The 17,895-nt window shown below is 53.0% G+C and overlaps 2 protein-coding genes across 3 annotated transcripts; one reads left to right on the top strand and one right to left on the bottom strand.

Moving 5' to 3' along the window:
- Positions 1–4,817: 4,817 nt before the first annotated feature.
- PPIB (peptidylprolyl isomerase B) lies at positions 4,818–10,799 on the top strand. The gene is made up of 5 exons (XM_046654808.1): positions 4,818–5,007; positions 5,716–5,829; positions 6,555–6,648; positions 9,674–9,858; positions 10,463–10,799. The coding sequence occupies exons 1-5, from the start codon at positions 4,873–4,875 to the stop codon at positions 10,583–10,585; spliced, it is 651 nt and encodes a 216-aa protein (XP_046510764.1). The 5' UTR covers positions 4,818–4,872; the 3' UTR covers positions 10,586–10,799.
- SNX22 (sorting nexin 22) lies at positions 6,656–14,179 on the bottom strand. Of its 2 annotated transcripts, none has more exons than XM_046654809.1 (6): positions 14,036–14,179; positions 13,576–13,659; positions 13,081–13,185; positions 12,464–12,558; positions 11,857–11,924; positions 6,656–7,733 (listed from the first exon to the last, which is right to left on the bottom strand). In XM_046654809.1, the coding sequence occupies exons 1-6, from the start codon at positions 14,108–14,110 to the stop codon at positions 7,516–7,518; spliced, it is 645 nt and encodes a 214-aa protein (XP_046510765.1). In that variant the 5' UTR covers positions 14,111–14,179; the 3' UTR covers positions 6,656–7,515. The 2 variants fall into 2 exon arrangements, with proteins under 2 accessions (XP_046510765.1, XP_046510766.1); XM_046654810.1 differs by lacking the exon at positions 6,656–7,733 and adding an exon at positions 10,952–11,390.
- Between the last annotated feature and the right edge of the window lie 3,716 nt (positions 14,180–17,895).

Genomic DNA, 17,895 nt, shown 5'->3' with positions numbered 1-17,895 from the left:
AAAGCTCTGCAGTCCTTCAGGCATTGTATCCTGAGCAATTGCATCCTGTGGCAGGCAGGCCAGGTATGCACCAAAGCTTAAAGGTCCTTCCCTTGTGACCAGAACATGACTTGTGTCTGTGCAGTCTAAGCATGTAAGGGTTGATCACTTGCTGTGCATACCTTGGCCTTTCCCAGTGATCTCACTCCAGACTGCTCTGCAAGGGAGGGCGGAGCATGCCAGTGCCAGTGTGCTTTCATGACTGCCTTCATTAACGTTCCCCTGCTATTTTGGGTCTGTCTAGGAATGTACACATCAGGTGACTAGGTTGGCCTCTAGTTAAAGCTCCATTTTACTTTGGAATGCAGGAACAATAGGAGACAGCAGGATCCTGAGGTTTCCAGTAGAAGTGCTGATGGCCTGTTTATTCTCAGTGAACTCCCAAGTACCTAGCAGCCCCTGCCATTAGCCAGAAGAAGTGTCCATCACCTCTAAAGTAACTTCCAACTTAGTTCACTGAAAATGTACGTGGGTAGTACATATTCAGTGTTGATTCTCAGTAGTAGTAACCACTTTCAATTTCAGAAGTATGCAGTGATGGTAGTGTTATGTCATAGTGGTTACTAGAGATCAGAGCCTTAACTTTTTTTATGCAAAGGATATAACCTGTTCCCCTTCCTAGTGAGCAAGCATGGCCTGCATTTTTCAAAAATAAGTACTTCCATGGCAGCCAAGAAAGCATCTCCTCAAAGGAATTTGATCTTTCTTCTAACGCATCTCTCCCAAGTCCACAGGCCTTCTGTGTCCCAGTCACTTCCATTTTCATATTTTAACCAGCTTTCCATTCGCAATGAGTTGCCCTGACAACATCATCTCCAGTGTCAGAGCCACATTATGGCTAGAGTTTCTCAGATTGGGAGCTTGCAGCGCCATACAGCCAACATTGCCTTTGCCAGTCCACTGCCACCATCCCCACCATTGCCCCAAGGTGAGCAGATGAATTCCAAAAACTCGTAGGGAGCCAGGATAACTAGGCACCCCATCTGGATTGGCCATGTGAGCAACAGGCACTTGTCTCTGGGGTTCTTCCTTTTACCGACTCCAGGGATCCGGGAAAGTCCCATGGCCAGTGACTCCTAGTCTTCCCCGTGATGGGTTGGTAGGAAATAAAATGGGATTCCTGTGGTTTTGTTTTCTTGGTTTTTGGGGTGGGGGGTTGATTTTGTTTCTGAGTAAGAAAAAGAAGAAACTATGGCCATTCTGAGCTTTTGCAGAGTTTTGAGCAGTGTTTTAGTCACAAATAAGGAATCTTGGAAGAATTTTAACAGCTAAGCCATCTTAAAAACATTTTTCGTAACTCTTTGCAAGTGACTGAGTGCAAAAGGATAGGTTTCTTCATTGTATTCAAAATAGTAAGTAGGTTCCCTGGATATAGACAGTAGTAGTTGACATATTTGCTCAGGCAGCCAGAAAGTCCACCCCAGTATGTGTGTGTAGATCAGCTTACAAAGAAGCAAGTGAATGCGCACTGCATAGATTTCTAGTTTGATTACCAAACTTGATGTTATAAAGAAACCTCAGTTCTGTGGACAGAATTTCTTTTGTTTTTCTTTTACTCACAATCATTTTTCCAGTGCCATCAACACCTTCCAAGTCTCAGAGCGGAGGATTATCCATGATAAATGGGGGTGCAGTGCAGCCATCCCAGTAGCAAACACAAGAGGACAGCTGTCCTGACTGCCCCTTCCCCACAAATCCCGTTCAGGGCAGGTGAGACGCTTTCAGTGTTCCTCTTCCTGAGCTCCAGACCAAATCCCAGGCCAGCCCTCGCACCAAAAGCTTTCTTAAGAGGCTTGTCAATCTGTTAGGAATGTCTCAGGAAAGATGAGCCATTTCTTTAGGGGGAAATATATTTACAGATGGGTGTGTGTGGTTGCATTTATATGCTTCTGTGTGTGTGTGTGTGTGCGCTCATCTGTGTGCATTTCACTTCCATAAAGACTCAAGGCCCAGGCTGCTGGGACCATGTGTTCCTGAATATTCTTGGAAGTAAACACGTAACAAGTGAGCTTCTTTAATTAGTGTCACAGGAAGCTGGCTCTGGGAATGAGCCTCATTCATCAAGCAGAAGAGTAAACAGAAAAGATAGAGATAAAACCAAAAATATTATAGCTCCCCGAATGGAAAATAATGTTGATTCATCAATTCCCATTGGATGTATTACATGCTCTAATTTATTATATTATTATTTTGTCTGTTTCTTTAATCTTTGCCCATTGTACTTTTTAAAAGATGTTGGGATGTTGATTGCAATTTTTAAAGACTAGATAATGTATAAATCAGCTGTGGAATTATTTTTAATGTGTTGATGTGTCTGATTATTGTTAAATGCCTTTTTTCTTTTCCTTTTTTTTACCTTTTGTTTTAGATATATAATGTTTCATAAACCCTGGCACTGGTCATAAAGCTCAGCTGTGAAAATGAAACTTGTAGTATTTTTAAACATGAATGTCAATTTCAAGTGTATTTGAAATGATTCCTCCAGGAGACAGATTTGTACACCATTAAGAAAAACTCTTCTGCAGAGGAAGTAGCCTTCTTTGGAGAAAACGGGAAATGGGTCTTGATATGTTATCTCAGAGTAGCCCGTTTCCTAGGGCACCATGGAAAACACAAATGTGACTTTAAGTATACCTCTTCCCCAGTTTGGGGAGGAAAGGACTCAGTTTGCACCCTTTTTGTATGTAAAATAAAATGTCTTACCTTTCTTGGCTAATTTTGGTTGTTTGTCTGGTTTTAATCTCTCCTGGCTCATTTTTAGCTAAGAATTCAGCTAAAACTCACTTTGTTAGGATTCAAGGCTCCAGTGGTTGAAAACAATACCTGATACTTTGGCATTCTTGCTGCTTTCCTTTGGATGGAACATTGCCCTCTTCTGTGGCTTGCTGTAAAGATTTTATTTTTCCTTTTTCTCCCTAAAGCCCCCTGGTACATAGTTGCATACTTTTAGTTATGGGTCCTTCTGGTTGTGGCATGTAGGATGCCGTCTCAGCATGGCTTGATGAGCAGTGCTGTGTCCGCGCCCAGGATCCGAACCGGCAAAACCCTGGGCCGCCGAACTTAACCACTCGGCCACGGGGCTGACCCCTGTGGATCACTTTAAAAATAAATATTCCTGGGGCCGGCCCGGTGGCCCAGCGGTTAAGTTCACACATTCCGCTTTGGCGGTCCGGGATTCGCCGGTTCGGATCCTGGGTGCGGACGTGGCACTGCTTGGCAAGCCATGCCGTGGCAGGCATCCCACATATAAAGTAGAGGAAGATGGGCGTGGATATTAGCTCAGGGCCAGTCTTCCTCAGCAAAAAGAGGAGGATTGGCAGCAGTTAGCTCAGGACTAATCTTCCTCAAAATAATAATAATAATAATAATAATGAAGGAGGAAGTGTTTGGAAGATCGTCTTTGTCAGTGCAGCAGTTTTACCTAGAAGAACCTCCACCTGACTGAGGTGGTCCAGATTGAGATGTGAGGATTAGAAAGGGCAAATGTAGAGCAATGTCCTTTGTGTTGATATGTCGAAGCTCTGCAGCTTGCGTTCAGTGGCCTCAAGGTAAGGAAGGACAAGTTAATGCCAGTGGCCATGCATAACCTCAGACTCAGGTCAGCACCTCACGTAGAGATCAAATTGCAGAGTTTGGCTATGCAGACGGAGCCATGCTTACCTACAATCTAGTTTGTGAAGACCAGGAATTTCAATCACGTTAACCTTTGAAAATAAGTTTTAAAGACCTTTAATAACATCATAGGTCCAAGTTTGAGTAAGAAAACGTGTGAGTGTAATTTTAATTTTGCTGGTTATGTAAGACTCCCAGTATTGAAATACATATTTTGTAAACTGTTTGGAATAACACCAAATGTGTGTGAAAACCTGAAATTGTGCTGTGAGGGCATCCCTGGCCAACCCGAAGGTTTCTGGAAAAGGGGGACTAAACCTCAGGCAGTGGTATATATTATTTCCCACTTCAGTGCTAACGTGACGTTATCCAACCAGCTTTTGTTGAGCACTTAGCTCTGCAGCAGTGTTGGGGAGCTGTATACAAATAAGAGCAACACAGTCGTTGCTCACAAAAAATGTATTACTGGGAAAATAAGTAAAGAAAGGAAGTTAACCAGGATGTACAACAAAGAGTGCATTGACTCACAGCAGTAAGCACAGTAAGATTAGAGAAGGGAGAGGAAAATGGGTAGTAAAGTGACTAAGTCCAAAAGGAAGTGGGTTTTGAAGCAAGTTTTGCACGACAAGTAGAAGCTGTATAAGGTCATACTCTGGGTAGGCATAAATATGCCCTGAGTTTTTGGAAGCTACCACATTTAAGTCCAATTTGGTGGTGAGTAATGGTTGACTGGCCCAGTGCAGACAACGACAAGCATCTTCTGCCCATATCCACGGACTTCCGCACATAAAGTATCAGCCACCACCTGCCAAGACTCCCACTCCCACAAAGGCAGGGTGGCCACGCTCAGCACGCTGAGGTCTGCAGCCCCTGCCGAAGCACAACCCCCTTCCTCTGTGAGGGGCGCCGCCTTCCGCGGATCCCCTTCCTGTGGGTGGGCCTCGGCGAGCTGGGGAGCCAATCGCGCCGCAGTAACGTGGCAGCCATCCACGAGCCCGCGTCTCCGCCCGCCCAGTCGGCGAGCCGGGCCCCGCCCCCGCGGGGGACCTACTATTCGGCGCCGACGCAGAGGGGGGAAATGGAGCCCGCCTCCTGCCAGGAGGCCGGCAGGCGCCCCGGTCCCCCCCGGCCGCACTCGGTGGCGGCGCCGGTGCCCACGCCGCTGCGCCCCCACCCTCTTCCGGGCCTGGGCTGCCGGGCCGCGCTCTCTTCTCCCGGTGGATGCTGCGTTTCTCAGAGCGGAACATGAAGGTGCTCTTCGCCGCCGCCCTCATCGTGGGCTCTGTCTTCTTCCTGCTGTTGCCAGGACCCTCCACGGCCGATGAGAAGAAGAAGGGGCCTAAAGTCACTGTCAAGGTCTGGCCTCCCCTCTCCAGACCTGCCTGGCGAGGCCCGCCCTGGGGTCCGGCCTCGGTGCCGCTGGTCACTGGTGTCCGAGGCTTTACGGTCCTAGGCTGGCTTGGGCTCAGCCCCTCCCTAGTCTCCCTGCTGTGGCTTCGTGGCGCCTGGGCAGCCTTTCCCCATTCTGACCAGAGAATGACCCGGACACCTCAGCCCTGACCCAGGCGCTGGAGTCCGGGATGCTCAGCTGGGGCCGGCGCTGTCAGCCTCAGTGCTGTCTGTTGCAAATACCCTGCAGTGCTGGGGAAATGGGAGAGATCATGTCTGCCGACTTGCGAATGCTTTCTCTACTTAGGTCAAATTTTAGCCACTTCCAACTGCGAGGCACAGCAATAAGTTTAAACTTGCGTGGTGAGCTTAGGCTTTCCTCCTTATGGTTTTTTGATGTTAATTTCTAGAATCTGGGCCCATTATTTGTTTAGGGCAAAGGTTGTTACCCCGTAGTCTGAAGGAGAGTGGCAAACAAACATATGGGAAAGGGGTCTGGAGCTTTCATTAGATTCTCATCGTTAGGATTTTTGTCGCCACCAAAATCAGATTCAGAAACATTGCTTTTAAAATATGGCTCTTTTCTCTCCCATCCTCAGGGTAGCTTCTTGGGCCCTGCTTTGCCTAGCAAGGCCCCTTTAAAGAGGCTAAGTTTGAAATGGCCTTTTTCCTCAGGTGTACTTTGACCTGCGAATTGGAGATGAAGATATAGGCCGGGTGGTCATCGGTCTCTTTGGAAAGACTGTTCCAAAAACAGTGGATAATTTTGTGGCCTTAGCTACAGGAGAGGTAAGTGGCTGCAGTAGAGGTAGGCAAACTCAGATGAAGCGAAGAACCAGTCGGGCTGGCAGCAAACCGAAGAGCAGAGCGCAGTCCATCTATAGCAGTAGCCCTCACTGGGTACCAGCTAACTGTTGCCCCGTGGCACTGGGAACCAAGTATTATCTTATCTTCTAAGTTTTTTAAACTGAATCCAGAAATCTGGATTTTTTTTTTTTTTTTGAGAAAACTTTTCATCTTTTAAGACATTGTGATAACCAAGGAAAATATATCTGTGGAAATTAGTTTTTGGCTTCTGTGCCAAAGCTTTCTCTTAAGAGTAAGGGCCCAGAGCTTCCCAGGTTTTAAGAAAACAAGGGTGCCCCATTTTAAAAAGTTTGTATTCCAACTTTTTATTAGGTCAGCAGGTAACTATTTTTTGGTCAGTTTTCTTGAATCTTTTCTTATGATTATGAAAAAAAGAGAAGGTGGAGGCATTCTGTGAAGTAAAATCATACAAAGTCTGGCACTTGTGTAAAGGCAGAGGAACGTGCAGTCTTAGCCCGTCTTGGGGCTGTGCACTCCATGCCTGGCCTACAGCGGCGGCTTGCCCGGAGCACGTTGAACGATAATTCTGGCCAGCAGCAGTGTCTCTTCTGTGAGCACGACTGGTTGTGGGCTGGGTTCCTGCAGGGCCTGTTTAATGTCTGCCTGGTGCTTCATGCCACCTCCTCACCTTCTCATCCCTTTTCTAGAAAGGATTTGGCTACAAAGACAGCAAATTCCATCGTGTGATCAAGGACTTCATGATCCAGGGTGGAGACTTCACCCGGGGAGATGGCACTGGAGGTAACCTCAGGTCCTCTGGGCAGAGGGGTCTGTCAGTGCAGCCTCCAAGGTGGGAGGGCCTGGCTGTGTTGGGTAGATGAGGCCTCTTCCTTCCTCAGCTCCAGGGGCAGGCCTGTTATCTTCATTGAGACCAGCTGCACCCTTCTTTGTATGGGGAACCCAGGACAAAGGAGAGGGAGTAATGGGGGGTCAGGTGGACATAAGAGGATCTCGCTTAGCTGGCAGAGCTGCTGATCCAGGCCTATAGCCTTGGTGACTTTTCTTGCAATAATACCTCCTGGAGGGAGGGGAGCAAGTGAAACACAGGGGTGGGTCAGGCATGCAAAGCCTGTGTGGGGCGACCTTTGAAGCCCCAGCAAAGGTGGGAGAAGTTGCTTTCCTTGGCAGTTTCCCACCAGCGACCACTTAGCGAGAGCTGACTGTCTTGCCTCTGCATTACTTGTACACATAGGACAGACAGACAGATACCCTGGACTAACTAACCCACAGGTCTCGCCATACTTTGGTGCACAGCCTACTGTCCCCTCGGACCACAGATTCAGTTCACCCCATCAATGAATATTCATTGGCCAGACTCTGGTGGGTGCTGAGGACACAAAAATCAGTGGAACAGCAACTCCCTTTCACTTCCAATACCTGAAAACTCACACATGGGCGGTAATACAGCTTTTAGGACTCAGGCTCTGTCCTCAAGTTGTTTATCATTTAGGTGGGAAAAACTAGGAGAAAACACTCTGAAAATTACATAACAATACAAGATTTAAGTGGTAGCTAGTGGCAACAGTGGATGGGGAAGGATGCATGTATTCATGGAGTCAGATACAGTTGGGTGTAACCTAGTGTCTGCCACCTTCTTGCTTTGTGACCTCAGGACCTCTGAGCTTTGTTTTCCTCTTCTGTAAAGTGAGAGTGGCAAGAGTTGTGGGTGCTGTGAGGGGTAGGTGAGATCCTGAGTGTTAAGAGCCCACATATGGTGAGGGAAGTCAGCCGTTGTTGAAGTGCCGACAAGCAGAGGATCTGTTTCAGGCCACGGTGGTCAGGAAACGGCCTTGTGAACGTGACGGAAGATGTGCGTCGGGTCCTGGCTGGAAGAATTTGGGCAAAGAGGAGGCAAGGTTAAGGTGTGAGCCCAGCTCTGTTCTGTGGCAGGAGCTTGGCCAAAGGTGGGGCTGAAGGAATGGAAGTGGAGCACACCCCAGGAGCCAGGAGTGGTGGGCTGCAGCCTGACCTGGGGACCAGGGCTTTGTCCTACATGGAGTGAGGATCCACTGAACACTTGAGTGGAGGAAGACCCAATCACACAGGAGTTTGAGGGAAAATAATGTGGCAACAGGATTCAGGATGTGGAGGCAGGAGCAAGTGGATGGGTGAGGTACCAGTGTGGCTGTCCCTGTTAGGACCACGTGGGCCTGAGCCCCAGGAGACGATAGCCTAGTGGGTAAAGGCAGAGACTTGAGAGGCAGACGACCTTGGTTTGAATTCCAGCTCTGCTCCTTCCTAGCTGGGGGACCGTGAAGCTCTCTGTACCTCAGTTTCTTCGTCTTTGAAATAGGGTCATTAGCTCCTGCCTCCCAGGGTGGGTTCTTCTGTGTGTAAAATGCTTGCAGCAGTTCTCTGGCACCCGCCGTTACCACTCTAAGCATCAGCCCTTGTTGCAGTGGGGTAGCAGGAATGGAAAGAAAGGATGGGGCTTCGGACGACAACAATGTGCAGAGGAAAAGCTGTCAGAAGAATAACTGAAGTCTGGAGGGAAAGATGACTTACTCCGCTGAGTTTAAAATGAACTGTCTGTTCAAGTTTGGAACTCCTTTGTCTTGGGAAAGTGATTGGAGCTAAGGATGTAGATTTGGGGATTTTTCTGGTTAGCGGCAATAACTGAAACCCTCCAGTTGGTTGAGATTCACAACGAGGATTCTCACACAGGGGAGGCGTTTAGCCAGCACCCCAGCCAGGAGTCACTGCACGATGCTGGGAGAGTCCGGTTTTTCCCTGGGGTAGGAGTGAGACGGGGAGCACAGGCTGACACACCCCAGCCCCCACCAGCCGGAGTCCAGTAATTCTTGGTTTTCCGTCTCCGCACTTGCTACACAACCAGAAATTTCTCCCTGATTTGCATCAGTCTAGGACAGTATCCCAACCTGGTTCCATTCTGTGGAACCACAGGATGAAAACAGTTCTATCAAGGAGGAAAAAAGGGTTTCATGTGCAAGTAAGTTTGAAAGGTGCTGGGTAAAACAAAATGAAAATTGCTTCTTTCTTGCTGGGTTTCTCGGGGCCCCTAGTTCACTAGCACACAGTGTGAATCTCCGAGGGGGCAGGGAAAAAGAAGGGTGTGCTGTTTCTCCTGGAACAGCGCTGGGAACTTAGGTTAGGCTCTCTGAAGTGGCGTCGAGGTCTGCTTTCGGCCCCCTTTGTCACGCGCCCCAGCGCTCAGGGACAGACACATCACAGACGGTCACAGCCACCTTTTATTTTCTGTTCATTTGTTCATAAGAGGCTCCTGACTTGCCAGAACCCAAATGGCAGCCCCTCTCTTGCTTCTCCCTGCCCCGCCCACTCATCTCTCGGCTTTCTGTGTTGCAGACACCTCAGCGTCTTTTGTGCTCGTAAGAAAAGCTGGTCAGCCACAGCAGTTCTCCTTTTCTGGAGCGTTCTTAGCGCCCCTGCCCCCTGCATCCTGCACAGCACCTCTCCACCAGAGTTCCCCCATGGCAGGCCTCTCAGGCCATAATAGCCAAGGGTAGCTGTTAATATGTGCCTTATTTAAAAGCCGTAAAACTATATTCTGAAAGAAATCCATTGTGAGCTTCTCATTAGATCAGCTTGGCCTCATGCTGCCACACTTGGTCAGCATGGTTTGGCTCCAAGGCCAGAGGGTCAGAAGGGGACAGCTTTTATGTTCTTGTACTCCACTTGAGCCTGGCCTGGCACAGAGGACGGACAGGTTGAGCCCCTGGAATCCTCACCCCAAAGATCTGCTCGGTTTGTGCCAGCCCAGCTCCCCTGACCCACTCTTTCTTCCCAGGTAAGAGCATCTACGGTGAACGCTTCCCGGACGAGAACTTCAAGCTGAAACACTATGGGCCCGGCTGGGTGAGCATGGCCAACGCAGGCAAAGACACCAACGGCTCCCAGTTCTTTATCACGACCGTGAAGACAGCCTGGCTAGATGGCAAGCACGTAGTGTTCGGCAAAGTTCTAGAGGGCATGGTGAGTTCGGAGGAAGGGGCTAAACCTGGGTGCCCCTCACCAAGGATCTGACACAGACCCTGGGGCAGGAGCTCCATATATTTTATCCCCTTCCAAAAGGAAAACCCACAGATTCAGACCATTGTTCATCTTTACAGACCTGGGGGAATGGAGAATAAATAGCCTACCTCTCTATGCCCACAAGTTCTAAATCCTTTCAGGCCCAGGCAGAAGCTGGCCAGGGCTTATTGTGGCTCCGTCCATCACTGACTCAGTGACATGCGGCACCATCCTAAGTTGTACAGGGCACAGCTGAACACGATGTCCCTGAGAAGCCATTTGGTACCCCTTCCCCAGCCACCCCCTTCCTCCCTCTCACCCATAGCCCAACCTGGGTCATACTTCAAAGGGTCAAGACTGCTCCATCCTCTTGTCAGAGCTGGGTTCTTCCTTCCCTGGGCTGGCCCCTGGCCATGATTCCGTTAGGATTTTGGTGCCTCAAGGCTTGTATGCTGCTTGTCACATGGGGGTCTCAGCCCTCCCCAGCCATACACTGGGGCCTGCCTCTCTTGAGTGGCTGCCTCCTGACCCACTCTGCCTTCCTGCTTCTGCCTTTCCTTCCCAGGAGGTAGTGCGGAAGGTGGAGACCACCAAGACAGATGGGCGCGACAAACCCCTGAAGGATGTGACAATTGCAGACTGTGGCAAGATCGAGGTGGAGAAGCCCTTTGCCATCGCCAAGGAGTAGGGCCTGGGGACTTCCTCCCTTTGAGCAACCATCTGTGCAGCCGTGTTGCCCCCCAGGGGGTGAAGACAGCCTGCCACAGGGCTCTGCGCTCCCACTGGCCCCAGTGGTGGCATCTGACGGAGTGGACTCCTCCCCTCACATTCCACAGGGCCCAGTTTTGTAACAAACTCCTACCAACACTGACCAATAAAAAGAAAAGGTGGGTTTTTTATAACCTGTGTGTGGGCTCGGTTCTTGGGCCTGCAGCACCTCCCCCTCAGTCTGTGTCCCGGTGTGCCTGGGACCTGTGGCAGCGGGTGCTGTCCCCTCTGTGGACTCTGGCCTGAACCCATTCCCCAGATGCTACATACAAAACATCAAGCAGGGGCTTTTGCTCCTAAACTCTGCCAGCTACTGTGCCTCCACCCTTGCTCTCCCCCCACCCCCTCCTTCTGGTGTAGGTGGAGAAATACACCTGTACCTTTTCATAGCCTACTGCCAAAGTGACTTCTCCCTTTATTCCTTACCCTCTGTTGTCCCTGCCCTGGCCGGGGGCTCTAAGTGCACCAGTGCAGCCGAGTTCTGAGCCTGGGGTGAGTAAGTCTTGGGTCCAGGCCAAGGGGGCCCTGGCCCATGTCCCTTATATGGGGCACATAGGACTGAGGCACGTGACTGTCCTGGCAGTGGCCCAAAGGCCTCTGGGCTGGTCAGGGCATTGGCGGAGGAGCAGGGTGACACGGAACCTCTGGCTGGGCTCTAGCTGGGCTAGTGCTAAAGCCGTAGAGGCCCTGGAGCACACCATTCACCACCACATCGGGCAGGGGCTCTGTGGACAGAAGGAAAACAGGAGGAAGGGGTGCAGGCTGCAGGGCTTGAAGAGGAGGCGTGGAATGGCCCTGGCCTGCAGCATCCTGAGCTCCTGCCCATAGGTTCAGCACCCGTCCTGAGAGTAGGAGCCCCTTCCAAGGCAGCAGTAACAGCTGGCCACCCCAAGTGAGGCCTTGGCACTCCCAGCTCACATTCTGTTCACCTTAGCTTGGAAAGCCTGGCTGGTAAGGAATGGAGACCAGGGGAGCCAAGCTTCTTTCACCAGTGTCTGCTCCCTGGAGGAGAATGCCAGCAGGCTACAGGGGCACAGGAGCAGCGGGGCAGGTGTGGCCCCAAAGGAGGGCAGTAGGAGGGAGATACCACCTGGGGATCCTGGGAGCTGAGAAATGGCAACGTGACCCCCCCACTCCTACCCTGATACCCAGGCCCTAAATATGGATTATAGGTCAGAGGCACCCCCTCACCTGGGGATGGGATGGAAATGTAGGGATCCACGCAGAAGCTGATGACAGGCCGGTGGTGCAGCTGTGAGCTAGGAGGGAAAAGGGTCATGAAGAATGGAGGGGGAGGTGGGGGATTGAGATCACCAAGGACTCACAGAGGAAAAGGAGTGGGAAGTGGGCTCAGGAGGACAGCCGGGAGGCAGCAGGCCCGCCTCCTGGCCTACGGCCACAAGGGGGCAGCAGGAGCCAGGTGCAGGCAGAGCCTTTGACTTGCCTGCTGTCCCCAGGCGGCAACTCCCCCAGGGTGCTGAAAAGAGGCTGTGAGCAGCCTGGGGATGCCTGAGGGCAGCGTGAGGAAGAGGTGGAGACAGAGAACCCAGAACCTCACCTCCCAGGGGACCACTGCTGCTATTTGTAACAAGCTCAGTTCCGGTGGCGGCTGGGGTAACCAAGGCTGTCCAGAAAACAGCCCCTCCACCGAGGTCAAGAAAGCCCGCCAGGGAGGTCATGTCTCAAAGAGGAAGAATGGGCTAGGGCCTGAGAGGTGTGAGAAGGAAAAGAGAGCCCCTGTCCCCGACCCCTAGGGCCCCTCCCAACATGCCAAGCCCTGGTCCCTAGAGGTGCTCACCTCCAGCTGCTGGCCTTGGGGTCTGTGGGGAAGTGCCGAAGACTCAGGAATTCCAGTAGCTCCTTGGGCACATCCTGGTTCAGGTACAGAACGCCCTGGAGAGGAGGACAGAGGAAACCTGTAGTCAGACCCAGCCATGTAATATGCACAGCCCCGCGCAAAATGGAAATGCCGGGGCCCTTCCAAAATGATTAAGAATTTCAAGACAGCCAGAGCAGAGCATGAAACCAAGCTCTGAGCCCTCCTGAGCACTGGGACCTGGGTGACTACACAGGTTGTATGCCCATGTGACTCAGCAAAACCGTGTTCGCAGCAGGGGAAGGGGTCTCCACCCTGATCCTCATCATGAGGGCAGCACAGGATCCCACCCTGGAGAAGGGAACTAGCTTTCACTGACCTGGGACCACCTGCCTGCTGGTTGCCTTAGTCAATCCTATCAATCCAGAGAGGGATGTTTGGACACTTACTGTTTGGACATTTACTGTTCAGAAAATTGAGACTTGGGGTAATAACATGCCCAAGATGTGGGTCCCCATCACCCCGTGCCCCCATACCTCTCTGGGTCACACCTCTGGTCCTAGCAGGCTGGGGGGCAACAGAGTGAGACCCATGCACACCTGGATATAGGCCTCCAAGGCCTGCCGCCGCTGCTCCAATCCTCTGGTCCTCCAGTTGGGCAGGCGTTTTGAGGGGAAGTCCGGCACTTTGTACAGTTTCTTGATCTGCCAGGAGGTTACCGCGTGCGATCACAGCATCCCGACCGAGCCCTCAAGCTCACTTCACCCTGGCCAAGAGCCTTCTCCAGCCCCCCACCCCCACCCCCCCCCCCCCCCCCACCCCCCCGTCTCCCCGGCCCTGGTGAGCGGTGGTTGGGACAGGGACGAGAGAGGCCCCAACCCCCAGACACCCGAGGGCGGCCCGGCCGGGCAGGGCCGTGGACAGTACAGGCTGGGACCTGCCCCTCTGCGCCCTCCCCACTGCCCCAGGACCTGAGCCCTCCAGGGACGGGGCGGTAACGAGGGTGGCAGAGGCTGGGGCCGCAGCTCGTCTGCCCGCCTCCCAGGGGCTGGGCAGGAGCGGCCGGGGCCGGGGGATGGTCGGCACCGCCTCACCCGCTTGTGCAGCGCGTGGAACTCGCTGTAGCGCCTCAGCACGGTGTGCCTGCGCCCCCGGCACAGCACCTCCACCCGGAACGCCTGGCGGGCGGGCGGGGCATGCATGAGGCCCGCGGGCGGGCGCAGAGGGACCCGCGCCGGCGCCGCGCCCACCCTTCCGCGCTCCGAGGCACAAAGCGGCCTTGGAGCGGCGCGGCTCCCTGGGGACCCTCTCACGCTCCCGGCACACTCGGGAGAAGGGCGGGCGGACCAGCCCCTCGGCTCCGTGCGGTCCCTCAGGAGCCCGGACCGCCGGCCGAGACGCTGGCAAACCCAAGTGGCCCCGAGAGCCTCGGCAGGCTGTCCCCCGACGGCCTGGCCCGCCGCGCTCGGACGCCCCAGCCCGGGACGCGCGGTCCCCACTGCGTTCGGCGTGGGGAAATCCGGCGGGTCCCTGCGCCCCTTGCCCCCCGCTCACCATGTGGCTTTTCTCTGGGCTCTGCCTGGGCCCCTCGGCCTCGGGCCCCACCGACGGGATGTGAACTTCCAGCATCTGCGCCCCGGCCCCCTCCCCTCCGTGCGCTGCGCTCGGAGCCTGAGCTCTCCCTGCGGCGACCAGAGACCCCGGCCGCCCGGCCCCGCCCCCTCGGGCCGCAGGCCCCGCCCCAAGTTGGCCCCGCCTGGGGCGTTCCCTCCGCCGCCGGGTCGTGCGAGGGGCAGATTAGGCAGAGCACCGGGTGGCGGGAGCCGCGCGCCGGCCCTGAGCCCGGTGGGGCCGCGGGGTGGGTGGGGAGCCTTCGGTGGAGAGTCACCCGTTTGTTAACATTTACTGAGCGCCTACTGACTGCCAGGGAGGCGGGCGAGCCAAAATGTCACCTACTCTTTGTTGAGCGCCTACGAAGGACTAGGGCCTGTGGGCGCTAGGATGGATGGAGGGGAGCCCAGGTCTCGGCGCCCACCTTGGGGGCCAACCAGGGGCGTTCCTTGCGTTCCTCACACACTTCCGCCGACCAGGCTGCTCTCCATACTCTTCTCTCCACCTTCAACCTGGACCCTGGGAGCGCGGCTACGCCTCAATGAGGCTCGGACCCAATCCGGCTTTGACGTCCTCCTCCCCCAGCATCCACAGGCCCCCTCATTCATTCCTTTTTTTCATCCATTCATTCACCTTTCATCCCCAACCTGCTTCAAGCCCAGTTTGCTGGAAAGAGACGGTTTAGGGACTTCGGCTCTGCTTTGAGGGTCAGACGGCTTGGATATCCTGAACTCTGTAGCCCTGTGCTGATCTGCAAAATTGGGATAATATGACTCCCTCAGGAGAGCGTATGGAATTGAGTGAGGTGATCCCTGTTAGGCCCTCAGCAGAGGAGGTGTTGGGAAAATGGCAGCTGTGGGCTTGTCCTGGAGGCATGGGTGGGTTGTTTTCTTGACCAGGCAGTGGATGGGAAGAGGGACTGTGGGGGGTGGCACTAGGCTGATCTGGCCACCCCTCTGTGGAGGGTCTTCTTGGGTATGTGGCAGGATTTAATCCAGAACTCTCACCCGCTGTGCTAGAAAGGACCTCTGCTCCCACCTCTCAGCCCCCCACCCCTCAGCGGTAGGGAGCTGTCCCATTCAGCAGAGTCCTCCACTCCACTGACTTACCCCCAGAAAGGCCTGGGTGGGGGTGGAGGGACGAGAGGCCCTGCCTCCAAGAGCTCACACTTAGGCGGAGGCCTTCATCCTTGAGGAGGCAGTAGGGTACCTGTCTTAGGGTTGGGCTTGGGGGACCTCTGACCCCCTCCCTCCCCTGCTAGTGCCTGGTCCTGCTGAGCTGGAGGAGAATTCTCCTTTCCCAGCTCTGCCCCTAGAGAGAGGCTGAGAGGAAAACCCCAAAAGGGAGCAAGTGGGTCTCACCAATACTATGACCTACACTTTCTTCCCCCAAATTCCATCTCACAGGGGCCTCAGAATCAGAAAGCTGAAACTTCCTGGAAAGGAAACGACCCACCATGAGGAGAAGTGCTGGGGTTTCTTTTCCTCCCTTGCACTTTAGGGCCCCATCATTCAGGGACCCTGCTCTCGTTGTCTTGCTGTCTACAGAGTCCTCTTCTGGGACCCTCAGACCTCTAAACTCCTGGGTCACCCATCCTAATGACTGTCTGCCCCTCTGTCTCTTTTTCTACCACCGAGAAAACTGCTACATCTCCTGATGGATCTCCTTGTTTTTCCCTGCCCCCCTCCCTCATACAAGGTCCATTCTCTACCTGACAGCACAAACTGTCATCAAGGCATCTGCTTAAAGACGTCCCACTGCGCTTAGAACAAAACCCACTCTCCCTACTACAATCTACAGATTCTGAATGACCCAGCCCAGCCACCATCTCTTATCTCATTTCCTCTCCGCCCCCCTTCGTGCACCAGACTCCAGCCATAGTGACCTTCTTCCAGTTTTCCAAACCTAAGGAGCTCTTTCCTGCCTTAGGGCCTTTGTACTTGCCACTTCCTCTCCCTGGAACACTACTCTGTGACTCTTCACCTGGTGGGCTTAGCTTAAAACTTCCAATTCTTAGCTTAAAATTCACCTCCTCAAAGAGGACTTCCCTCCTGGCCACCCCATCATATCACCTATCTATGCACTTATTCCAATATGTAGTTGCCATTTGTTTACTGTGTGTCTCCCTGGATTCTCCAACTCTGCCCCAGGTTCTGAGTGCCATCAAGCCAAAGACCTGGTCTATGTTGCAGCTAAGGTTGCAAGCATGTAGAAGACACTCAAAAAACATTTGTTGACTGAAAGACTGGAGGAGGCCGGTATTTAGAAAAGCCTGGGGGTAGGAGGAGGGCCTGGGAGAGAGGCAGGAAGGGAGCGGGGGTGCCAGATCCCCTTGCACCTTCAGATAGACATCCCTCTCTCTCTCTGCAGACTACTGTCCACCTTATTCATTTGCTTGATTTTCAGGTGCTCCCGAGAAGCTCAAATCAATGGGTTTTCAGCTCTAGTTACAGAGGGAGATTTGATGCAACCAACTCATAAAACATCTGGTAGTAAACCTGCAGCTCCTAATTCCACAGCATTCCATGGTACGCGAGTGAAGATCCAAATGAGGGAAAACCAGATCCTGGACCTGGAGGCATTTAAGATGTCTTTGGGGAGATAAAACAAGTTATGAAGAATATTTTCCTGTAAAGAGGAACACATGACACGGTGAAAACGCCAAAGCAGTTATTGCAGTCAAAGGGAAAGCTCATCTTCTGATGCTTAAAGTATCAGCCAGCTCAGCACGTGAACACCAAGCCAAGTTCCAGACTCTGTATGATGATGGGTGTGCAGGCCTTCGATGTGACTTCTCTTTTTAGAGTAAGTTGATTTACTGAGAAAATCTTTGTCCCTTCTCCATCACTGTCTAACATATGAATTTAATTTCCAAGTTTCTGGGTGAAAGTTGCTTAAAAGTACTGGTTGGTCACATTTTCTTGGCCAGAGTATTTCCAGATCAGATTATAGAGCAGTGGTTCTCCAACTTCAGCAGACACCATCACCTACAACGCCTGTTAAATCTCAGATTATAGGGCCCTGATCCCAGTTTTCTGAATGCGTAGACCTGGCGTGGAGTGTGATAATGGGTGTTTTTCATAAGCTCCCTGGTGATGCTGGTGTTCCTGGTTGGGGACCACATTGTAGACACCTGTCTCGACTGCCACACCGGCCCTGCCAAGGAGCGGGGCCCCTGTGCAGACGTGGAGCCTGGAGATGAGGATCAAGGCCCGAGCAGCAGGCAGGAAGGGCTGGGGGTGGAGGTGTTCCTCCGACACACCTCCACTTTGGCAGGCAGCCTGGCTGCCAGCGGGAGCACAGGTGGGCTGGACCTCGCTCCCGCCCAGGCTCAGGCCTCTGCCCTCCTCCATCATACAAAGCCCCTTTCACTGCAGGCTTTTGCTGGGCCACCAGTGCAGCTCAGGTTTGGTTAACCTCGTTAAGAAAACAAACAGCTCCTGGGCTGCCGGCCTGGGGGTGCTCCTGGGCACAGAGGCTGGATGTTTCTTGCCCAGCAGGCGGCCGGCAGCCACGGGCAGAGGTGGACTGGCCTGGAGGGGACCCAGCAGCCCTGGGCGGCCTGAGCAAGGCTGGGTCTGGACCGCTCCACCTGCTGGCTCTGGTCCCCTGGGTGACCTTGGACAACTCCCTGTGCCTCAGGGTGCTTATCTGTACCAGGGGTGTTGTGTGGATGAAATGACGTCATGCTTCCAAAGTGTTTAGCATGGGGCCTGGCACACAGTCAATACATGTTAGCTATTATTATTCGACTGAACAATACAAATTGCTGTGTTTTTTTTAAAAAAATCCATCTTTTTTTT

Source organism: Equus quagga, chromosome 2 (genome assembly GCF_021613505.1).
Source record: "Equus quagga isolate Etosha38 chromosome 2, UCLA_HA_Equagga_1.0, whole genome shotgun sequence".
Taxonomy (NCBI): domain Eukaryota; kingdom Metazoa; phylum Chordata; class Mammalia; order Perissodactyla; family Equidae; genus Equus; species Equus quagga.
The sequence above is the reverse complement of the archived record's forward strand: the minus strand, read 5'-3'. Positions and strand labels throughout refer to the sequence as shown.